Source organism: Zerene cesonia, unplaced genomic scaffold (genome assembly GCF_012273895.1).
Source record: "Zerene cesonia ecotype Mississippi unplaced genomic scaffold, Zerene_cesonia_1.1 Zces_u005, whole genome shotgun sequence".
Lineage (NCBI taxonomy): Eukaryota > Metazoa > Arthropoda > Insecta > Lepidoptera > Pieridae > Zerene > Zerene cesonia.
This window is the reverse complement of record NW_024045135.1, coordinates 943,847-970,285: the sequence shown is the minus strand read 5'-3', so window position 1 is coordinate 970,285 and position 26,439 is coordinate 943,847. Positions and strand designations below refer to the sequence as shown.

The 26,439-nt window shown below is 35.6% G+C and overlaps 1 protein-coding gene across 7 annotated transcripts in view; it reads right to left on the bottom strand.

Moving 5' to 3' along the window:
* The window catches only part of LOC119838821 (kinesin-like protein Klp10A), a 55,833-nt gene that overhangs the window by 15,707 nt on the left and 13,687 nt on the right, over window positions 1-26,439 (bottom strand). For 3 of the 7 annotated variants that reach the window (XM_038364944.1, XM_038364943.1, XM_038364945.1), the window contains exons 2-12: window positions 20,935-21,125; window positions 19,206-19,313; window positions 15,875-15,911; window positions 5,680-5,843; window positions 4,343-4,516; window positions 3,415-3,594; window positions 2,923-3,068; window positions 2,371-2,482; window positions 1,703-1,837; window positions 1,186-1,341; window positions 627-780 (exon numbers count right to left, since the gene is read on the bottom strand). In XM_038364944.1, the coding sequence (XP_038220872.1) occupies window positions 627-780; window positions 1,186-1,341; window positions 1,703-1,837; window positions 2,371-2,482; window positions 2,923-3,068; window positions 3,415-3,594; window positions 4,343-4,516; window positions 5,680-5,843; window positions 15,875-15,911; window positions 19,206-19,313; window positions 20,935-21,125 (1,557 nt within the window). Of the gene's footprint in view, window positions 1-626; window positions 781-1,185; window positions 1,342-1,702; window positions 1,838-2,370; window positions 2,483-2,922; window positions 3,069-3,414; window positions 3,595-4,342; window positions 4,517-5,679; window positions 5,844-6,326; window positions 6,528-10,324; window positions 10,478-15,874; window positions 15,912-19,205; window positions 19,314-20,934; window positions 21,126-26,439 lie in introns of those variants that run through there. The other 4 variants (XM_038364946.1, XM_038364949.1, XM_038364948.1 and 1 more) reach the window with 3 other exon arrangements.

Genomic DNA, 26,439 nt, shown 5'->3' with positions numbered 1-26,439 from the left:
TGCCGAGCGCGCGGATGCACTCCTTCAGCGCCAGCAGCGACTTGTTGATCTCCGCGCTCTCCATACCTGACGGAACGTGTGTTTTAAATAAATTTTACGTACAATATTATCTAATAATATTAAAAAAATAAGTTAATTGAAGCTATCATAGTTAAAGCAGGAATAGAGCTGTTTTTGCTTTCAAATTTGAGCCTTGTAATGTGTGTTAGGTTTAACGGTATTATTTAGTTGTAGTTTAAAAAACTATTAATCGTATATTTTTTTAGTTTATTGAGTAAGTATGGAGTGTATTGATTGCAGGAAGTAGTATAAGGTGCAAGGCGTACGGTGGTGTGCGCTTTTTCTATATTGTCTTTTATGTGGTCTTGTATTCTTATCACACTAATAATATTATAATAAAATCGGACACGTTAATATGTAAAGCCAATTTACGTATATTTTTTATTATCTATTTACTAGCGCTAGCTGAATCATTCACCTTCCTAGTTTGTTATACAAAGTGTTGATAGACTGTAAATTTGTTTTTTTTTTGTGGATTGTGTGTTGTGAGTCGTATCCTGCAATGTGCGGTATAGAGTGTGAAGTGTAGAGTGTGGAACATAGTGTGGGGTGTGTGGAGCACTCACGCGTCTGGCGGTTGGCGGAGGAGGTGTCGGCGCCGCGCTCGTTGCCGGCGAGGTCGATGAGCGAGAACTTGCCGTGCACGCGGTGCATGCCCGGCGACCGCACCACGATCTGGAACACGGCGTGCGACCGCGACGAGTTCGAGTTCGCCGACGTCTGCAACGTGAACGAGCCTTGTGTTGAGCTTTGTATTTCTGATGGAAATTTCCAACGACGCTGCCTGACCGATACATTGTGTACTGTGTAAATGTGACACTCTTTAGCCACCACTGGTATATCAACTTGAAATGTGTTTATTTATTTTTGATATCGTATTCGCTTGACTGTTCTGAACTGCTAAGAGACATAACATTTTCTACAACACAAATTTGCAATATGCACAAACTGCATTATTTGCATTTTACTTCGTATTCGAATATTATGGTGGCTAAATATTTTTAAGTACTAAATCATTATCGATCAAGAAACTGATCGCCACGAACAAATATAAAATTATCCACAATAGTTAACAAACAAAATTTACTCTAGTATTACAGTCCATATCAAAATGCTTCAACTCACCTGTCCAGAAGTCCTGGCGGCGTTCCCGTGCTGTATGAGCTTGAGCACCTCGTCAACATTGTCCACCACCTTCTCGGTGAGGCCGACTATTTGCACCTGCTGCTTGCCGTCCTCCAGCACGCGCAGCTTCGCCTTGTCCGCGAGCAGGTCGAATACCTGGAAAATATTATGGTGCGGGGTGGAAATACGTGTCGGGTGGTGAAAGCCAGTTCGAAGGATCAATAACTAAGGGTCCTTCGATACGGATAGGATTGTTGTGAATTGTAACCAGAAAATTTAAAAAGATTAAAAATTTGATCGAAATGCATAATTTGACAGCCAATGAGAACAATGTATGCAACTCACACGATCTTGAACCAACAAAAATAACCTAAAAAAATTAACAGCATTTTGTATAATCGAATCGGTCACACGTATTTAAAAGTCGCACACCAAACCCGACTCCAAAAAGAAAAAAGAAAACTCGACTTTCAAATATAAAACGTTATATTACAGTCATCAGTTAACCATAACGAACCTTCCCGGAGTATATTTCGAAGAAGGAAGCGGACACGATGAGGTTGAGCGGCTTGTACTTGGGCGACTTGAGGTACGCGAACACGTCGCGCGCCGCCATCGCGTATATGCCCTTCTTGCAGTCTTGCATCTTACCCTGGTGAGTATTATTCATTTATTTATTTATTTAAGCCTTTATTTTCCATGACATACATAAGAGAATAATGAATATGAATTAAATTATCAAGTATATACTTTGGTTTAATGACCTGGCCCCTTTCGGCTATGGGTCCCCTGCAGTTATGCCTGGTGGATATAGTACAACTAAATAAACGAATTAGCGTTATATATTCCAAATACTGTTTTAATTTTCTAAAAAGTGTAATATATTATTCCTTCGCCTATTGAATAGTATAAATCTAATAAAATGACAAAATAACAGATATACATTATTGTCTTCTTTCTTTCCTAAAACTACACAGACCAGATTCTTCCAAATTTAAGAAAATTATAAATGAAAACAAAAAAACAGTGTCACAGTCTTTCACGAATGCTTCATTTATTTAAATAATTCGTATTGATTACAAATTAAATAAAACATCACAACAATATATATACACACTGCTTCTGCTAGCATATTTTACATATAAAATATTCGAACGTATATATGGAGCAAGTGTAGCTACACACCTGAAAGTCACCACCCATAGTGTGCGTCTTGCCGGAGCCGGTCTGGCCGTACGCGAAGCACGTGGCCATGCCGCCCTCGAATATCGTCTGCACTAACGGCTTTGCTGTGTATCTGAAATGGGTGTTATTATTATTTAAAATCATGTAATAAATTTCATATGATATCAAAAAAAATGTTATCAATACCTAATACAAACATACTGCTTTATAGGTTTTATTATAGTCATTTACTATTCTAATAACGTTTATAATCATTATCCTTTAGGACTATGCGCAATACCTAGGACATTTTACGCAATATGTCCTATGATCCTAGTTCTCATTGGAACCAATTATGAATTATATAGCACAGACACATTCATCATCATCAATCCAGGTTTTGCTCAAATAAATATTAAAGATGATAAAATGGAGATTTTAAATCCGCAAATGAAGATGGGAACAGAAACCTAGTAATTTTCAAATTTGTTTCGAAACAAAAAAACGAAAAAGGACATGACTGAAGTATTAGAATAATTCCCAATAAAATGCTTCAACGCCAAAATCGCTTACTTGTAAACAACCTCGTTAGTGCAAGAGTCGTCGAAGGCGTAGTCGAAGCGAAATTTCTGATTCTCCAGATACTTAGTGAGGTCAACTTTGTTCTTCGGCTCGTGGACTATCATTTGATCTTTCGTCGGCACACTGATCACGTCCACCTGCAGGTTTCGATTCGATCCATTAGTTTGAATAATCAATTTCCATTTAATAAATTTGACCTACTTAAGTCGTTTTAATTTCAAATCCGGTTTGAAGGACCAAAATGTAAAATATAGAAACTAAAACGAATAATGAAAGAATTTTGTTCAATATAAAAATTCAGTTATATGGATCCGGATTCCGAAGATCCGGAAGTACAAAGTCCCATCCTATTAAGCGAAAAACGCATCAGAAGGCATAACATGTTATCGACGATGATTTTCTTATTTCATTTCAAATGACATTGCGAATCCATTATTTTTAAAAAGAGAAACTTTTGAAATCTTCAGTTTTCAAAGTACAAACCTCCTTCTTAGCGATCTCCTTCTTGTTCAGCGGCCTCTTCCTCACGCAGACGGTGATCTGGTGGTCCTCCACCGGCTCGTTGCCGATCAGCGGCCGGAACTCGATGCTGCTCTGGTACTCGCGTATCATCGCGAGAAACTCCCAGTTCGGGTTGCCGGGGTCCATGTTCATTAGTGCCTCCTGGAATGGGAAATTTGGGTTTTGGGGTGGTAAATGGTTGCTGTAAGTACAAGCTATGTACTCACCTAATACCTTTGATCATCATAATTCGTTTCGACTGGTAATACAGTCAAATCAAGTTTTATAAAAAATCTAAGCTCTTTATTTCTTTAAAATAACTGTTCATAACCAACCAATAAAGCAGTGGTGGCTCAGTGGTGAGAACCTCGGACTTCAAAATCGATAAGTCGGGGTTCGAGACCGGGCGAGCGTGCAGGAATTAAATTGATTTTTCAATTTATCTGCGCATGTGGATAACATCACCACTGCTTAAACGGTGAAGGAAAACATCGTGAGGAAACCGGCATGTCCAAGAATTAAAAGTTCGACGACATGTGACATCTGCCAACCCGCACTTGGCCAGCGTGGTGGATTATGGCCTGAACCCTCATAGGAGGCCTGTGTCCCAGCAGTGGGAACATATATGGGCTGATGATGATGAACCAACCAATAAACCATCACATATTTCTTTAAGAAAGAAATCAACAATAACAGTAGTGCAACTCTTTTTTTCTTTGGCTCAATTCGAAATCAATACAAACAATATAACACATTACAAAAGCGACCTAATTTCCTGAACATCAACGTTCAAACCATCCAGCCCCCAACCATCTCCATCATCAGCCCTGTCTATCACGCACAATGTCCAACGCAAAAGCGACCTTATCCCCTACACAACAAAGTCCAATTCCTCCTACACACGACGCACCTTCTCCTCCTTGAGCTCGGCCTGCCGCTGGCGCCGCTTCTCGCGGTTCTCCTTGAGCCGCTCCACCTCCTTCACCACGTTGGAGCGCCGCACCGCGCCCGACGCGACCGCGTGCGGCACCGACACCGCGCTGGCGACCGCCGCCGGCCGGGCGGACGATACCGGCGGATTGAACTGCGTATATGGAAACCGGAGCGTTAAACGACTAGCTATGAGGATAGTCCCTGATAGCCTATTTAACACTTTTTAACGTATAGTCAATCAGGGTAATTGTAAACGGGGGTAAATTGGAAAGAATCCTCAATAAACTTTTAACTTTTATGTTAAAAAACTTCACTTTTTCTAATGACGATATTTTTTTATCATATAAAATATAATATATACAATATTGTAGTAGGATATTGTTCCAACTATCACTGTTCACAATTACCCTGATTGACCCACATTTACACGGATTATTTCTGTTTCAGTGACAGGTAAGCTAAACAAAACATATCCGACAGTTGCAAAGTAAGTAAGTTGAATATTTTTATACACTCACGGTCCCTGGAACATTGGATATATTAGTTAAGAAAAATTCAAAGCGTTTCAATAATTAAATATAACACATACATTGAATACAATTTTATTACCTAAGTCGTATACAGTAATTGTTTACGTGGCTAGTCGTACTCTTTCGATTTTTTACCACTATATTCAAACGATAAACTAAAACAACATTTATGACATATATTAATTGTTCTAATGTACTGAATTTAAATTTTAATTATATGTCTACGCTTATTTAATTGAACCTTATAGCTAAAGCATTTTTCAACTGCCCAACTCGAAGGACCATTATAACGATTATTAACCTCTTTAATCTCTCTCTTCGCCTCTTTAATATGTTGCATCCTTCGTGAAGTATTCGAATATGGGTTATTGTGAATTACGGAAGCTGCGCTTGGTGTGCTACCGGATCTAGACCGACCGCCAGATGTAGGCTAGAAAGGAAAGGAAAGGAAAAGAAAGAAAAGGAGAGAAGGATGGTATGGGTTAATGTTAGGTATTTTACTTCGATTCGATTCTTTTGATTTCGATTATAGGATTCGGATAGCATTTTGAAAATAGTACCGTTTTTCTAACATGGGTTTAATACGTTACTTTCATGTTCAGTATCAGTGAAGACTATTCGATTATGTCATAGCAGAATTAAACTATTTTACTTGTCGTTTTTTTGAAGGAAACTTCTAACATTAAAGAGTGTAGTATTTGCTTAAATTTCCGGAGCACCTTCCTGAAATAGTGCCTAGTCTAGTGCCTCACCTAGGGAGCTATTCTAATACAGAGGCACTCACCTGCTGCGTGACCCTAGTGTTGGTCTGCGCCTGCGGCGTCGGCTGCGGCGGCGGCACGTTCTCCGCCCCGCGCCGCCCGGTCGTGTCGCCGCCGTGGCCGTTCGTGTACGCGCCCCCCACGTTCGACACCCGCATCTGATTGTTGCGGGTGACTCTGGTAGGCGCTGCAATGTACAAATGGAAGTAGTCAATTAGTTATGTCAATCTTTATAAAAAACGCTACAACCTTTGTTTTGTTTAGAAGGTGGAACTTTGTGTACTATGATTATTCTTAAAAATATACTTAACTACGTAAACGAACGAACAATATATACAACGTAAGAACATGCATTTAGTCATGTTCAAACCATGTAGATAAATATTAAAAAAGAAATGATGTGATTAAACTTTATTTAAACTAATTACGCATTACGCATATTAACTGTGAAAGTGCCATTACGTTTTTAAATACTGATTAGCTGTGGTCATTAACGGCCCAACTAATCTTGAACTAAAGAAAAAATTGCAAAAACTTATGTTACGGACGACAGCGTGGGCCGAAAGTAGGTCGGTTACTTAACACCATTATAGTAGTTAAAACAATGCAACGTAAAGTGTGCGAGAAGCTCTAAGTATAATGAGTGCATAATCAGCCGAGAAAGTCTTACGTGACTTCGGCTTTTCTTCATCCTCTGTCTCATCGGAAGGCTTGGCCTTCTTCTCGAAGGCATCTAGAGGAGCGCTGGACTCCGCCGAGTCGGCGACTCGACGCCGCCAATACAACCACGAACAACACATTTGGCAAAACTTTTCAGTCTCCTATTCCTGGCTTATAATAATACCATCTTTGGCTATTCTCGAAATATACAGTTTACAATCTCAAAAGCAATGGATCAATTGAGCATGTGTTCTGGTAGCAAACTGATTCGTAGTGGCAGTTTATGCGTTGGCGCAAGGTAATCCTGCGCCTGCGCCGCCATATTAGGAATACTATCCGTCAAGGCAATGAACCATGACGCACAGACACGGTCGTGGCAAGGCAATATTACATGTCAGAGGAATTAACTAAAACTATGCTGTTCATATCTAAAAGGACATTGCGTGACACGAAATTACCATAAGCATATTATATGGCTTAAAATATTGCCCTACATATAAGTATTCTTATATAAGTTGGAGTTCACAATACGTAACTTTTTATTAATATTACTCGGTACCAAAGAGACGAGCAAACGATCGTCAAAAGTTTGAGCGATTTTTTTAACGTTGATACGCTAGACATCGCACAAAAACCACACGCCACTGAAGAAAAACAGCGACTAATATAAAACAAACCTAACGGATCAATTTGTAGCAATTGTTTAATAGATGAACAAATGACTGAAATTGGATAATAATTGCCGCCCGGCGTGACACGAGCTCGACTTTTGTCGGGCAATGAAAAATGTAGCGATGACGTCAAAACGTGGATCGATATTATGATGGGTTACCTCGGTCTAGTCTGATCCATCTATCGTAGTAACGGGTTCCATTGAACTGGTTAGCTATAATATCTATCATTGAATGTACAGTCAACGCGCAAAACTAGTTTTTGATGACATAAATTTATAGATTTGATTCCATTCATAGATTCATTTTTTTTATGTAAACAGCGGGTAACTGATCTGGTTGTATGTCTCGTGTTAAGCGATCACCACCACCCATTTACATTTGTAGAGGTGGGAACTCGACAAAAGCATTTGTGAGGTTAGCTTGAATACAGCAATGGAATGGGAAAGGTGAGAAAAAAGTATTCGGGATAATAATCGTTGTTTCATTTGAAATATTTCTTACCATATTGCGTTGAAAGTATGTTTTTGGCATTTTCTATAAATGAAGTTATTATTTTTCTACTTATTTATTATCCTTGTAGAAGCGTTTTTTTCTTTCTTAATAGCTTAATTAATCTACCAATTTAATTTCCTCAATTCAATAACAATCAAGTAAGATTATAAATTGTTTTATATTAAATGCCAAAAATGACTTATAAAGACACATTTTCACAATGACTACCTTCGCAACAACCTTGAATGCACGAATTAAGCAAATATGGGGCACATTTGCTTGCAATGTTATCAAAATGCAAATTTTAAATAACACGAGCGCTTCAAATGGTAGATACTAAAAGTGTTACAAGTTCATAATACGCTTGTCATATGTAAATAATTATAATTAAATTCAAATTAAAATTTCAACATAATAAACTATTTTGCGGCAATTGTGCAATGAAAAGTTTATCGTGAAAAGTAATCTAGACTCTAAAAACAAACTCTCAAAAATAAAGAAAATGTAAAAATACAGAATGTATATTAATTGAAACTAATTTCCTTATTCAAAATTTAAAGATTTGAATTCTATATACGTATTCCAAAGCCCATAAAATTCAAAATTGATTAACTATTGGGAGCGACGTCGACGTGAAGCTACATAAAAGCATAATATTCAAAGGATTGCAAGCCCAGCCATCAACGTACGTAGCAAGTTGCGAGGCAACCTATTTACTCGACTGTCTAATGCATTAGAGAGGTCATGTAGCGTAAAGGTAGATATTGCACTCCGTTAACCGTAGCTCACAAACAACGTTTGATAAATTGTAGCACCAGCTACGCGAAAGGAGCAGCCTGATTGATACCTATTGCCAATTATTCTATAGCTCGTGGATTGGAAAATACTTTTCCATATATAAAAACGCTCTTACGGAAGATTCCATGAAGGGAACAATTAATATATCACCGAAAACTTGAGATATTGTGTTGGCGCAATTGAAATGTTATTGTGAAAATACAAAATCAAATTTTGAGTTTAAACAATTCTATGGATGTGTCAACACGGTGAGGGGTAAGCGTGTAATACCTACATATATGAATTAAGAAATCCAAATTACTTTGAAATCACTACGACACTATTATTTTATCTGTTACCCAACCGGACAAACTTTTAAATAAACATTATACCATTACCAAGACCAGCAAACCTACCGTTCCGGCTGGGCATTTCTAATCGCGCTCCCATAGCTACCGAAAAAAGATTTCAAAGACGCCTAACATCCATGTAATCGAATCCAAACAGTAAACGTGCGATATTTTCAATAGATTTCACTCGACCCATCTACGTGTCTCCTTCATGCGACCAAACGATTAGCACCTCCACACTTAGCGTGTCGAATTATGTTTATTTATGCTTTTTCTGATAATATAATTGATGAGAAGAGTTAATGGTTGATTTTCCGCGTTTGCTGACCGAGTCTAATTCGTCTCAAAATCCCTTTCATAATGACCAAACATGTTCAGTCAAAAAATTTTACCTAGATTTATATTATAGAAAACACAAAAAAGTTACATTCATATATATGAGTTTTAAAGCGGTTAATACTAACAATCTAAAGTTCAAGATTCTGTTTCTTTGCTTGAACGCGCAGAGTAAATATAAACCACGAGCGAGGATGGTGCGGACCGTTAGTTTACACAATATATCATATATGTATGACCATTTCCGAAACAACTGTTCCAGTAATTAATAGTTAAATACATAAAGTACTTAAAAGGAGAAGAAATGTTTATAGCACAATGAAATTAGTCTCCCAAGTCGCCCAACTACTGATTTCATCCGGAACCATAACCGTCCAGATACAGTAGCATAAACAATAAGATAATCGTGGGAAATTTGCGGGTCGTTAGCATGCGCCCACGCAGCCGGCGACAGCCCGAATCACGGAGGTGCGTCGCACTCGTTTCTTTACATAAATAATCGCGATAAATAAGCACCAGTGTTTTGCTGGCTCACGTGGGTGGCTTGATGTCATTTCGGGACTAAAACGCCGTTAAAACGATATGCATCTAAACATTTGAATTGTCTAACTCAGCGATTCAATTCTCACTTCTTTTTTATACTACCATTATTATTATTTCACCATCGGATTCATTAGATGCGTTTGAGTTAAAATCAACGTGTATTGCTTTTGCGAAATTAAAGACATATTCTATTTTAACATAAGATGTTATGTTAATTGGTACAAATATGGTTATAATCAGATACACTTTAAAAACCTTAAACAAGAAGCTGGACTTTTAATAACGTTTTCCACTGACATCTAAAGGGTATTTCACATTTTATACCGACTTAATACAGTCCATATTTACAACTCATTTTACCGGAACCAACAATTAATCATTCAAAAGCAAGCGAAGTAAACGCGGCGCCGCTCATTATCCAGTAATAATAACTTAATGAACTGACAAATTAAATTGCTAGTCATCATATGCAGTCATGAATCTCATTACTAAACTTATGTCCACTTTTAAATATATAAACCTATATAGAAACCATAGAATAAAACATATAGACCCCTTAATACTCATAAATAAATTTGTTTTTTTTTTATTACGAAAATATTCTTTATGTTATGGCTTTAATTTCATTCGATCAAAGCTATAAGTATCCACCAAATCCATTTTATTATCGCACACAAAAACCGTTCCTATTACCACTGCATAGAAACCACTTTTGCCGATTCCGATCAATGCTCACTCAAATAAACTCCAATAACAAATTCATCAAAATCCAGAAAAGATAACCATCACCACTGAATATAATGCACTGTACACCCGATTGTATCACTGAAACTTACGTCCTGCATTTACCCGCCGCTGCATGGGGCATTTTTGGTACAGAGCTGGCATATTGCTGGCACAGCGTTATATTTAATCTAAGGTCAGGTTCGCCGCACTGGGTGTATCAGGTGTTCATCGAGGCATCGGTACCAGGCGGTGGTGTGGCACGCGGCCGTCCGCGCACTGCCCGAGAGCGCCCCGACAGCCTACACTTATAGGCTCACGGGCGCTGACCACCCTCTGGTGTTCACGCCATAATGGTATTTTAATAAGGACACACGCGTGCTCGCCGCCACCCCGGGGAGAGCTCGGGTTGATACGGCGGGAGTTGCAGAAAGGTCATAGATAACAGAGCCGCAAGTGCAGCCGCGTTGACGTGATATGCATTTAGCATTTAATACCTGAACTCAAGTATTACTTTTGCAATATTTGTGTCAACTGCATCATTTGTATGAATAAAAATGAATCGCTAAATGTGTTGCTAAGCGTAAAACTTGAGAACGGCTCAACCAATTCAGCAATTTTTTTATGATAAGGCACAAGAAAGTTTCCTATGGAAAAAAAAACATACTACGGATGAAGCTGGGGCGTACCGCTAGTATTAATAACATTTTATATTGATTTATATTTATATTTATTTTTTAATTATTTTTATTCTGCTTGGCAACAAATATATTTAAGATCAAACCAAAAAAATATATATAATAAAAAATAAACATTATAACGTAACACTAAATTAATGATACGTAAAATTCCGTTTAGACGTTCATGTTCAGAATCGAAGTCTATAGAGTTAAAGGTACACTAAAAATTAAAAGCAAAATTGTAAAAAATCAATCTATAACTGCATTAAAAATTAACAACGAATTCCCAAAGATTTCTTTACGCTGAAAGAGGGCAACGTACTTCGCGTTGACCTCACGAACTTTATGTGAATTAAAAATGTATAACTTGATGTAATATTGTCTATTGTGAAAATTAATCAGAAGTGTATGTACGCAGATAATAAGAATTTTTAATATAAATACATTCTTTCTCCAGTTATTAATCTTCAAACAGAGCTTGATTTACTGTTAAGCTCAACTAAATTGTGCCCACCATGACTTCCGATTATAGCATAGGAACAATTCGTATATAAAATATTGATATTATCTATGTATAGGTATACCATACAGGATAGCTGTAAGCCAACATTTAAAGCACCTCCATAGTAGGTTGCTACAATAATTAACGATGAACGCCTAGACGGACGTTGCCCTCGCAATGTAAGCTCATCACAACTCTGTTGAAACATTGGTTCGGAATAATTGAATCAATTTTAATGATTCAGTTTAAATAATGTCTGGATAAAGACGACTCCAATGTGGACTGCTACGCGATAAAAAACAAATGTTTACAGAAACTACAATGAAAAGACTTATATTAAAACTGAACAACAAAATTATTAATTCGATACGGATTTCATATTTTTATAAACTATCAAAAGACTTTTATTGTATTTTCAACAGGCGTTAATCGCCTTCCAAAAAGGCAGAGGCTCTCAAATCTCGATTCGTAGTGTTTTATGTATTTGTATTTCTTTAAATAGAATATGGTGAAAGCTATTTGATTAATATTAAATCATAGACGTCTATGTAATAAGTAAGTAATCTTTAAGCTAAAATTTCAAAATATTCAAACGTGGTGTGCAAAAGCCACCTGCAAGCTTTCCAGTACATATGCAAAGGTAAGGCTAAATTTTTAACGAATCGTATTTTTCATCTAAAAAAATCCCATGACTCAATTGTAAAAAACAGTAGCACATTGCAAATTGATTACATATTAGGACCAACAATGAACAATAGAAACTTATATGGTATTATAGTCAGTTGTCACACGTCCATACAAGCAGTTTCATAGTTGTTCATGAGATCGTAATTTTTTTTTTAAACTATGAAAACTACAAGTGTGATACCAAAAACTGACGATGCGGCTAGATCGTGTGGATTGATAAAACCGATAAAGCTGGAGGATTTTATTTGTCACAGAATTACTGACGAATAAACATACAATACAAATTCAGGGGTATAACCAAATGTAGAGATGTGAGTAGTCAGAGATTCTGGAACGATTCGTTCAAAAAACCCAGTTGTCGTGTCTTTATTGATGAAGATCTGAGTATCACTGTAATTCATACTTCCTCTTTTTTCAAAATGTATATATATTTCAAATATGTATGTAATATGAGAATTTAACAACAGATTTTTCATTATATTAAGATCATAATCATTGCTTTAAATTGTCCCAGTTCTGCAACAATCCATTGGTTTTTACATTCGAGAGCGAAGTCATAGTCGAATATATTTAACGGGTAATATACGTCTTAGAAATCTCCGTATATTACTAGATAGACGTTATTTTTTATATTCCATAACAATAAACATAAATATAAATGCAACAATTATTATACCGCATAAAAATATTGAGTTAAAAAAGTCATAAAATTAATTTAAAAAACTTTCGTACAGCATAAAAGCTTCAATTTGCAGTATTATCACACGTAACAAAAACTCGCGGCCTTCACACGTGCAATGTCAAGATTGCAATAATATATTAGCACCATTTGACCGTGACCCCGGCAGGATGCGAGACCAACGATCACCACAAAAAACTTATAGGAAGTGCACAATTTATGCACGACGTCTAGTTCCTCTTCAATTTTGACTATATGTATGTATTAATATTCAATTTATAAATTGGGTTACGTGTTTAAAACCTGGCCAAATAGTCAATGTTAAAGAACCCACTTTGATTTCATTAATTGATTATATGGACCCAAAGAATCCTACAATTTTATTCTTTACTTTAATACATAGGTATACAGTCTTCGTCATAGTCTTCACCATAATAAGCAGCCTAGTCAAAAGGCTCCATGTCGTATATAATTTACAGAAGAGTTATGTTTCTTTCACTTAAATGTACTCCCATTACGCGTCCTCTAAAATCTGTTTCTGGCAAAACTAACATCCCATTGAAATCTATCAATGTCTATGCAAACTATAGTAACGGAGTTAAATGTATATGCTGAGAGCTAAGAGCGTTTAATTTACATTGTACCAGCACGATCGCAATGTGGGACACATAATGAGGGCGAGCGATACAAGACAGTTGGCAAAGTCGACGCTTACGCAATGCTATCAAGCATTTGAACGTAACGAACGCGGCAGTAAAAAGCTATGCGAATTATCTCTCGATTCACTTACAGTCTTGTAGATACGTTCTCTTATTTCTTAAGAGCAAGTGATCAATGAATTTTAAATAGCCGAGTGAAATAAAATATAAATTGCCTAGCATTCACGTTGAAAGTAAAGGCAAAATCAAGAATCGATGTCCCTTAAGATTCTCAGATTACTAACGGCAGTAGGAAAATGTATTCAAATGTTTTATTGGGACCTTTCACAGATTAATTTTTATGTACTGATCATTAAATTTCAAGCAAACGACGAACTAACTTCCTCTAACCGTTCCAAGGAACTTCGGTTGCAAGGAACACCGATTTCTCCCTAAAGGGGGACAATTATTGCTACTTTATTGCTCTCATAACATTACTGTTCGAAAAGCAATGAACCATCCAACAATATCATTATACAGCTTACATTTTCCATTGACACATGGCATCCAAACGGAATAGTAAGTGCCGATAATATCGAAGTGATTATCGACCACGTGTAACGTCACGACACGTAAAAGAGCGTTGCACTCATACCTTTATAATCACTTACTTTAAACCGATACATATTTAATGAGTGCAATGATTTTATCCCAATGATTGGCAAGAGTCACGTTAATCTATACACTCTTAAATATTCGTCTCACCTTGATAATTTCATAGTTACTCGACCGCCGAACTCAGGAACAAAATTGTCCTTTCGTTCTCACCCAAGTTTGACTAAAGATGATAACCATCAAAGAACAAAATGATGAGGATGAAAATATGTATGGTGTTTCCAATCTATACAATTAAAGAGAGTATTTATATAAAACCGAAGTAATAGAATTCGGTCACAATGACATTGAAACTTTAATTGAATTCCAAAGATAGATATTAAAGCAATTTAAATTCAAAGAAGTTCGGACATGTGTACACAACTATGAAAACACTATCACCGTTTTTTTTTATTTATCAAGCAAATGACACGGGTACGTTGACCTCAATCACTACAACGTGCGAATTGCAGACTTCCGACATACGACTGTCTCAACTCATCCCTTTCTTATACTGAATATTAGATAAGGACGACGAATAGTTGCGTGTCTGTTACCAGAGAATCGATGCCTTAGTGCCCTGATTTCGGAAATTGCATTTGTATGTTTGATGAACTGTTATGAATTACGAGGCATTCGGCATCCTATCCCATTTTTCCAGTTGAGAGTTCCGATTCTCCTTTGATTAATTTAGGTAACAATGAAACTTCGTAACGTATAGAAGACACACAGTGTGATGTTGGAATCGATGAAGGTAATTGAAATTTTTATCCACAGTCATGGTAGAAAAACAAATATTTGTTGAATTGAATAAATAAATATGACAATGACCAATGACTCATTTCTATTATTTCCAGGATTTCGATTCAGAAACATATAAGTCTATTGTTAGGAAACTTTTCTGTCTCAGAATGCACCTAAATTCAAACTAAAAACTGAAAATAAGTTACCATATAGGTTACAAATGACTGATATCGTAAAAAAACTCAAAAAATTATTACCTCCAACAATATGACAACACAAGAGCTCAACAAAACATTCAAATTAAAATCACAAGTAGCAGTCGAACAGACAAAGAAAAACGGTGGACACGTCATGACGCTAAAATTAAAGAAAAAAACACCAACCGACAATGTTGCCTTATAAGCAACAGATTGTTGTTTCAGATTTCGAATAGAACCGTTATAATTTAGCTTTCGTGGAGAGCACTGTCTCTATATCGCTGATGACTCATATGCGACGATTACGTCTGACATAAGCAATTCGAGTTAAATTATTAATGAGAGATATAAAAAAAAAACAGTCCTGTATTCAGTCCGTTTAGAGGTAAAGTTTTATGGTAGGAGATAGATACATTGTAACGGTTAAGGTTTACACATGATTGGAGATAATTGTGTACAAGCAGATAATCAAATTTAATTATAATTATGGAACAATTCGCAAATTTTACCAATATCAAAAAGAACAAACATTAAGATACTGTTGAACTTCAGATGACAAATAATGACTAAGCGCGTTCACTTACAAATACGGTAAAAAGGTTAATGCTATTTGCACTTCGATAAAATAAACGAAAACCAAGTCCTACCAATATTATAAACGAGAATGTGTGTAAGAATATATGGATGTTTGTTACCCTTTCACACGAAAACTTATGAACGGATTTTGATGATACTTGATATTGCTAAAGTTTACGCATCAGTATAATACATAAGCTATAGAAATACGGCGCAACTAATATGTAATAAATAAAACATGACGGCACTTTCACGCTTAAATAATATAATAAATAACAATTAATGTACAAATCATACAACACTCACCTTTTGTAGCCACTGGTATAGACTGTCGCGTCATATCCTAAAACAGAAATTAGAATTATAGAAATTGTCTATACAAATTGCGATCTAAGATCAAGCAAAATAATAGGCATAATAAGCGGATATATGAAAACTATCTATTTACAAATGAGCAGAGCACTCAAATTTTCAACTAGACTGAAGGACTAGTAAACTACGCAACTAAAAGTTGTAAATTACGAAAATCGTAAACCGATAAGCGAGGAGGTAGTAAAATTGCTTTCTTTAAATTTTTCCCCGCATACGAAAATGTAATTACACATGGCCAACTTTCCATTTGAGATGCGGGTGTTAGTAAACACCACTCCAAACTTACAAATAATAAAAATAGATAATCATTTTGAAATACATGATGTATTACTGAGCATTATGACAAGGGTATCAGGATGAATGCACCAACATTTACCTAAATACTGAAAGATTTATTGTAATGAAAACAATTTTAAATGGTTTCTTACAAACTGCTTAAATGCGAAAACTATTCAGTGGTGTGGTAAACAAGTCTTAATTATATCTGTTAACCTCTAGTTTCTAAATAATTGAAGCATGAGTTATGTACTACTATACACTATCTATACAAGCCATCAACCACCTATCCAAATTGTATATAATTCCTAAAATTTACAAAACTATTTACATTCATAACCTGAGCAAATTCATTCACTATACACGATAAACACGTTTCGCCTATGTTGTTAATTAAAAGTATGTCGAAGGCATTAATTCCATCACTTGGTAATGAATCAACATAAGGCAACTAGGCCAACGGGGGAGGCGCGGTTCGCAATTTCCTTATACTTACGCTGCACATTTCCTTAGTGGGAACACGATATATTATGGCATTGCAGTTTTTGCTTTGTAATGTCATCTTTGAGTGGTAGAATTTCGTTTAAGTTTTATAAATAAAATAAATATTTGTCAGGGTAAGCAAATGTTCTAGCAGGATATATTCGATTAAACACTTTTTCATCACTCATATAGTACTCAAATAAATTCACTTATCAGAAAATAAATTCGAATTTCCTTACAAAAATATACTAGTTATTTTTAATGTAAGCATAAAATATTGTAATAAAAGCCTTCCCATTTCGAGTATAAAGCGGGCAGATGACAGCGTTAAAAGCCACTTTACGTTTGAAAGCAACGCTTTGTACAATTTAAGTGAAGGAAAAACTTTAGTGAAAATTTATTTTAAATAATTTATTCGATCTTTTTACTAGTTTATTGCTCTCGTTGCCTTTACACCTCATTTGCATAGCGTGGTGTTTAATTCAAGAAGCTATTTAAATAAGCTTTTTGTTTTCCACTTTTGATAAATGCATCATGATAATCGTTTTTAGTGGTTCCGTTATCAGTACTGAAAGGGCAAAAACGGGGTCTATCACTAAGACTTCGCTGTCTGTCGGTCTGTTTGTTTGACCGTCTGTCACCAGGCTGTTTCTCATGAACCGTGATAGGAAGACAGTAGCGTAGAGTACAATAGCAGTAGGCTTTCTATTCAACAATAAATTATAAAAAATGAGGTTAACGATTACCACGGTCAGAAATTGGATAGGTGACGAATTTATTTGCAGTTGCTCTTTAACTTATTTGTATATAATCTTAGTGTGGCTCGCATTTAACCGATTGTTTACTATCGTCCAGCCTTTGGATCAGACAGTCAATATAACCATGTCCGTAATTATACAAAATTAACTTTACATAAGTTCTGTAATCAAAGTAATTGATTTATACGTGAAAATAATCTTTAACGACATTTTGCTACTCATCTAGTACTAAAAACATATTATATCGTTAGATGATTCAAAAGCGTATCCCAAAGGAGTCTATAGTTAAATGCGTATACGTTCGAATTCATCTCTAGACATTCACCTAACAGCTCATTTGGGATTTATAACTTCGCATGCACGTCGCTCTGTATATCTATTCAAACAAATACAATTACTAACCATCCATTATAAACATAGAAATAAGACAATTTATCGTATTTATGGAGTATCTACGCTCGCATTCTTGAATTATTCGATGCGCCAGGACAATTGCTGTGTTTAAATAATGCACAATTACCAACGGCAAAAAATAAGGAGCCAGCGTAATAGCAGTCTAACAGTGAATTGTGTGCATTTTCTGAGTCGTTCGCACAATTACACTTTTACAATAGAGATAATTAATACGTCTGTACATGTATACCTAATCGATACTATACACGTCTCTCGGACAAAGATAAAATTTTAAATTTTGTATGGAATAACTTTTGATGAGAATATAATACCCACATGGAGACAGCATGAAATGTACTTATGAAATAATACATCAATTTAGTCTAGTCTAGTCCAATAAATCTTAAGCAAATATACATTTTTTGTGCGAATTAATCTGCAATGGATGTTGCCCACAATCTATTCACTTTTAATCTAGAATAGAGCATTGTGAAGGATATAACGACACTATACCGAAATGTCCCATTGAAATAGATTCACAAAGAGTAGGAAGCAAGCCCATTACCTTCATACTGGTATTCCAATCGCACATGAATAGCCATCGAAATGGGTATGTGACTCATATGGTCAAAACGTTACCGCCCTTATTACAATAACATTAAGGTCCACTATACGCAAACCTGTCGCTGAATATGGAAGGTGTATTAACATAGCTCGTTTCAATTAATCGTTCACCCTGACACGAAATGTATTTAATACTTGGATGGCTCTATTTTTATAACCGATTGTTTTTGTGCGATGAGTCATGTAAAAGAACTCTGGTGAATTTTCGTACAAAAAAATTTATCGAACGAATATAAAATTGCCCAGCCAATAAAGGGAAAGAGAACGTTATAGTTTCAATTAAAAGTACAGTACATACAATTCCTATAATTGTAGATATGAAGAAAACATTAAAACCAACTGTTAGTGAAATAAAACCCTTCGCTTCTGTTGTAGTATATCACAGTCACACAGATGATTGTTATTGGAAAAATTGCTAATATCAAGTTTCTCCGACCACAAACATTAAGGTAGATAAAGTAAATTGTGCCACTGTAACAAATGTATAATACAGACTATATAACAAAACAAGATTGGAACGTGCTTTTATTGCGTAAACCATTATAAATGAATTTGTTTACACAACAAAAAACAGTACCAGAACAAGCGTCTGTGCAAATCATAGTAAGCAACGAAATAAAAACAATCAATTAAAGTGAAGTGTTGCTGAAAACAAAAAATAAAACAACGACGGACGGGCGAGTCCGTCGCGTGCGGCGTCCAACGTGCAAATGAGTGCGAAATGCGAATACCGATCGTGAGTTGCGCACGGGCAGCGTGTGGCCGGAGTCCCCGGTGCCTTCGCCCTCGCCTCCCTCGCGCAGGAAGCCGCCATCGTCCGACGAGGAGCCCGACGGATCCTTACCAACAATCACGTACAACAGTGCAACTTACTAGAGAATCCATGTGCAAAGCATCCAACTCCATCATAGACGAGCGACTACGCTCTAGTTCTAAGTAAAAGTGAAACTGAAGTGAATATGAGTGTGGAAAATCGATCGTCCGGCATCGGATTCAAGGTCGCCTGACCATCAATTACTGTCCGACTGCGTACAGTACGGTATAATTACTTATGGATACACCTCGCCGTCTGTTTATTTTGTTAATTCAAATCAGTAATGAAATAAATAAAATCACACATTAATGATTAAATGACAGACACGTATTGTTATGATGATCGGCGTGGGCAAGCAGTGTTGCCTAGGTAACAGCGCTATTGAGTGATTCTGATGCTACGTGCGATTTGCAATCACCTGCCAGCTGATGATGAATGGAAACATTTCATATTCTTGTATTCTATTAACTTGACACTATCACTTAGTCTTTATAAAATATGTGTAAATGAGCATGTTTCTATGAACTGCGTTTCTAGTCTTCATGAGCGGAAAGCACGGACAAGACTCACGTATGCCGGCGTCGAAGCGTTGTAGCAACGTGCTTCGATACCCAAACAATGAGGGTGATCGCGGCTTGGTACAAAACGGCCTCACAAATCGATACAAAATCCGCTCCATTATCATGAAATCGGTACACAATTAAAAGCAAAACTGCAAGTCACGACGCACGTAAAATGCACTATAAAGCTTCACTAGTGGCTAAGCTTCTGTAGGACCAAAACGAGTAAACTATCCAACGTGTGCAAAAAGCAAGGTCATAACGCAACGTTTGCAATGCAACTCGATATTAATATTAATAAACCTGACGTAATCGGTTACGAACGCTGGTAATCATTAGGCCGTCAAGTTAGTCCGGACACTGATTAGAATGATACTATCGTTCATTGAGCACTAAATTGGCAGTGTGAGCGAGAGTGATAGGGTACGATGACCTTTGAGTTAGTATTTAATAGCAAATTTAATGAAGTTATCGACTACTACGCTACCATCGCGTTTTTGTCACACTATTCAGGTGAAACTACTTCGTAATCAAAGCTACGACTTATTACTAGGATCGTATATTGCATTAGTAGGATAGTTTGATAAGTAAGCGTTCGTTAGTATTAAAAATGAATAAATGGGTTGATATTTATGAATCGTTTAACATAAATTTTACATAATAACTACGTAACATACTTACATATGAATTCAATTATAATTTAATAAGTTTTATCCTTGATGAGAATCAAGTTAACGAAAAACATGAAATTTCTGCCAGTTTGATATTGAAATAAAAAATAAGTTTAAAGTTAAATTTGTTCGCACATTTAATGGGTTAGAGCTTCATACAACAGATTTAAGCTTGTAGAACCGAGCAAAATCACTGATGACAGTTCTCATAACATATTTGTGTATAATAACAGTCTACCCGAATGACTCACTGCGATAACATGACAATTATTTCTTGAACAATTACAATTCAACACAAGAATGTGGATATACTTCACACTTTTAATTTAGGCCCACACAAAATGGTCAAAGTAACTACTCCCCAATAATCCACGCATGAAATGCCTCTCAAATCATGTATGTCATCAATACTCACCCTGGCTAATTTATTAGGCATGGGCTGTAAGTGTGGCGTGTGTCTCGTGCCCACCGAGAGCTCCGGGTTAAGCGCGAGGATGGCGTCGATCTCCACCTCCTTGCCCTTGGTCTCGCCGCGCTCGTACCACTCCACCGTCACCGAGCGCGTCTCCAGGTTGATCCCGGAGACGATCGCCGAGTGTATGCGGCCTGGAAATTAATGGAGCAACTTTTAAAAAACAAAAATAACTCCGACTTCAATATGGGATGACAAAGTTATTTAGTATAACTAATATAAAGATCAAACATGAGCTTGTTTTCGAACAAAAAACTAATTATATCTACACGGGTCAGTCTATATGATATGTAAATCATATGTAAAAGTTATGAGTGTAAACAAGAATCATACATCATCAGATCATTGATACATGTGAAACTTTTCATGTCGCAGCGCTGAATGTCGCAATACAAGAGGTATTCTAAAAGACTTATTTCAGGCTAAGATAAACTATTCATCTGCCAGACCAGATGAAGCTTATAGTTATTTTGTGTTTTTTTTTTTTAATAAACATCATTATCCAATTATTATATAGGTCAATACGATAAATAATAGTCAAAATGTTTAGATGCTGGTATTAATAACTGAATTCAATAATTCATTTCTTGTTTACACAGGTGCTCCGCAAGTCTGGTTCTTCTGAGCGAAATGGATTCCGCTATGCGAACTATTTCCATTTAAATCTTTATTAATGATTCTCACAAATGCTCGATTATATTATGATATTAATGATATGAGAGACATTGATGATCATTATAAAATGAAATGATATCTAATCTAACATATTCTACGTTAACAATAATTGAAAGGGATAGTCGTACAGTTTAAGTGCAAATCAAAATATTTTTTATAACCTAGAATCAAGTACCGCATAAAAAGAATCAACTTCAGATAATCTTATATCTTTAAACGAGCAATTCTTGTATATATATATAATTGGAATCTCGGAATCGGCTCCAACGATTTTCATGAAATTTAGTATATAGGGGGTTTCGGGGGCGATAAATCGATCTAGCTAGGAATCTTTTTTAGAAAATGTCATATTCGTGTTTTATTCGTGTTTTATCGACTAAAACTTTTTTACAAATAGGAGGCGTTTCTTTCGGTAAGATCGAAAAATATTATTCATATTTCATAATTTTATTAGTATGTAATTCGTACTTAAATATAATTTCCAAAAAACACAATTTATAAAATAACAAAAAAGAAAAATATACCGAGCAAAGCTCGGTCATTCATGTGCTTTAATTATTAAACCCATTCATTACCTACACATCAGAATAATTTTACGTTTTGTTTAGATATCATTCTTGCTACACATTCTTACAAACACTCGCTTTTCTAATATAATTAGCTTAGCACATTTATTCTAATAAAGCAAGCCAAGTCACTTGTCGTATGATTAAGTTTCCCATTATTAAAAAAAAATTCCGATAATTTTCCAAGTTCATTTCTAACGAGTTGAAATCGTAAAATCGCATTAAAGTTTAACGGTACATAGACACTCGTTATAGAACAATAGGTATAAAGGGAGGCGGCTAGACACATAAACTAACCGCAATGTGGCCAGGATAATGCTAGACTACGTTTCATACCCCCGGAACGGACGAATTACTTTGAGACAGATCAGACGATACGAGACCTGTGAACCAGGAGACGACACTTACATTATGAAGAGAATTTTTTTTTTTTTTTCTATATTTGTATTGAATAGACTCCGAAACTATTGGAGGGATTTGAAAAATCCTTCAACCAATTAAAAGCCACATTATCTACAAGTGTCATAGGCTATATCTTGACTCTTCTCTGTATGATCTGCTTTCCAAATCGGAGGTAAATGTTAAAACTATATTTTAACTATTCAAAAGTGCTTCTATTAGAAGTCTAATCGAATAAATAAATGGTAGTTAGTGAATCCGGGCGAATCTAGGACGAGCGATTAGTAATTTATAAAATGGAACTGAAAGTGCATAACCTCACAAACATAATCATTAAATTATCCCATCACGCATTCATCAATCAAAGCATTTTTTTATTTCTGATCAACTAATGTCTGCTTTTCACCATACTCACTATCTTGTGCTTATAAAATTGGGATTGAATACACAAAGCATAACCAGGACAAGGTCACCGACCTCCGACAACCTGCCACAATGTTACGAGATACGTAACACAGCTGCCCACAGAGGGATCTATTATGAGATGTAAACAGTTCTAAAACAGAGACTCTTGAATGCAGTAAAGATGCCAACCTGTATGGAGAGATAATACCTATAGAATCTTTCCCAGAAATAAAACCTTGTATCGAAATCAGCTCTACACCAAGATGAAAAATTTTGTCGAATCATTGAATAAAACATCGAATCATAATAAAATAATTTTGAAGTAAGGAAATGATATAATCATTTTGACATTTAATAGTTACTACAACAGTAGTATGTAAAATATTTTAATTTTAACGCATAATCCAATATATTCCAAAATAGCAGATTTCTTGTACGTAGCTACAGTAGACAAGGCCCTAACGGCTTAACCTACTGTATTATAAATGCGAAACTGTTTTTTTTATTTGCCCTTCTTTCACGTCGCAACAGAACGGTGTTATGAAATGATTTTTTTGTATGGAGATAATTAAGTTAGGCCTTGTGTAATTTCCAATACTATGAAGTGAAATGATCTTATAATCGAGCTGCTCGAGGTTACTAATAAACATTAAAAACGTTAGCTCATCTCTCAAGGAAACTGTTAGTAGTTTGCCATTAAAACACAGTTCCAGCACACCAAATTACGAACCCATAGACGATTATCGAATAAACCCTGCCATGGTTACGCTCCATGACCTGACGAAAGTGGAACGAACCGAAATGTAATGAACAAAAATTTATCGGTAATGTAATGGGTTGACTGCAGTACTTTTAGTATCTGGAACCATGCACTTGCTGGTATCCAATTTTTTGGTCTTATTTGGGATATATAGAAAGTTTCATTGATACGGGTTTTCAGAACACTTCGTAAAATATATTTATTTAAATTATAATGACCTCTGCTGAGCCCACATGGAACTATCTTTCTTATACAAAATAAAACCAAGTGGATAAATATACAATTTCAGAGCACTTGACCTACAAGGGTAAAAGCATACATTTACTGGTGTGCTGCTAGAAAATTATAGCTATAATATAGAATATGGAATACATCAAGTCTCTTTAAAATCGTGATATTTATTTTAGAAAACAATTTATTTTTTTAGAAAATAATTTATTTTTTTGTTACATCAGAACTTCAAATACACATCTGGAGAAAAATTAAACCAGAAAACAGGGACACGGACCAAACAAAGCAAAACGAAGAGAAAATGAAAACATCTTCTAAAAATTTGTCGTAAAAGTTTTTTGTCATAGACACAAAAATAATAATTATATCAACCTTACATAATCCTGCCGCCTATGAACACATGAACAAAATCATATCTAAATTATCTCCTATTCATACACAAGAGCGGCTGACATGCTCTTATGAATAGCATTTTTCCTGTCCTGACTCCTAACGTATTCACAAATTAGAAAATATACATGAACATCAATAACATCACAGCTGTACAAATTGGTGTTTCCTTCGCTTTCCACTACTAAGTAACAAAACCGACATTGTAATTGAAACTTGCGGTTCGACCCAAGCATAATTCACAACATATAATTTTATTTCTTTATTGCACTGTTTTGAAACAAGCAGTATGTATTAAGAAATTGGACTGGCTGTTTAGTTTAAATTTCTACGTTTTTGTTAAGTCATCGTTTCAGCCGTAGGACGTCACGTTAGTTTCCATTAAACGAAAGAGCATATTGTCATTGCAGTGTAATTTATAAGCTACTAACGCCCAGTTAATAGCATTTCGTTGTACCTATCTTCGTTTTGTCTTCTACATTATTTGCTATTACATTCCTAATCTGTATTTTAATTAGCATTCATTCAATGATGTTTAAAGGTGCACCATCACACCTACACAAAAAATAGACTGATTCCCAGCGCTGTACAAACTCAACTTCATGTAAACAAATACGCCAATCGAACTTGATCCGTACCTCGCGTTGCTTTCCACGGTGCGTATCACCTTACGGGAGATCAAAGTGCGCTGGTCGCCGTTACAATTTTATACCGTGTCATTGACCCGTTAACGCATCTCGGCGCTAATTATATCATACTCCTCACGCGTTGTGCTCAGTAATGCGGTGACAAATCGCGTTTCCGTAACGCATACTTTGCCCACACCGCTTTCTTTTTGCGACAAAAATTTAAGTTGCCTAGATGAAAATATCGCTTCAGCGGCAGGTCGTTCGCCTATTCACTTATTTAGAAACTGTTACTGGAATAACACGATGAACGCTTTCTATCGCGCTGCAAATTAGCGTCTTAAATGAATATAACATTCAATAAAAAAATGAATCATTTTGTTATTATAACAAAGTAGTGTTCTAATAAACCATCCATGCCAATAAGTTTATAAATATCTAGTCTTGATAGCAAAGAAAAAAAGGCTAGTTAGATTTGGAAAAAGCAGGAATAAATGTTTTTATGGGATGATCATAATCCGAACAGTTAAAAGTTTAAAATTGTTGATCTGTAGAAATAAATTGCTCGGAACGTGAGGATACACGCACATACATTAATGATTAAATCGTTTGTTTATTAAAATTGCAATCATTGATAAGCAACAAAAAGGCGATAAATAACAAACATCATGTCTTATACAGAATGGTTTATTATTGTTACTGACCTACAATCGAATGAGGATTATAAACCTACTTTTTAAAATCGCAAACTATAAAAAAATACGACGTCACGATCTACAAAACCTGACCACATTTCTCGAAACGACTACATTATAATATTTTAACGTACAGCTACTCACGATTGGCACGATTTGAATTAATTTAGGCTATCAGTTTATAAAATAAAGAGTACATTGTCGAAGCAATCTTACTTGGACCATCAATCATTCGTTACTTACATCAGAGAAAAAAACGATTTTAATTATTCATTTCAATGATGAATTAAGGTTGTAATTAATACTGTACGTTGGAATAGAAACTATACGTACACCTACCTAAACAAAAATAAACAATGCAAGAGCAGAAGCTGGATACTTTTCAAGTAGATACTTCATAAACTAGTTGTAATGATTTAAGGTCAACAGTCAACTGCAGATTTGCAACATAATTGAAACTTGTTGAATGACCGACGAAGGTAGCTATTATTGTATTAAACTAAAATGAATCATGAATTTTGCAAATACCTACATAGTTAAAATGGATTCAAACGACAAGTGAAATTGAACAGATGTACAAAGCTCATGCAATATTCAAACATTGTTTTACATATTGCATCCATAATACACTGGTCGTCAAAAAAATCGGCCCACCTTCATTTTGTATACTAACTATCGATTGTTTCACAAATAAATCATTT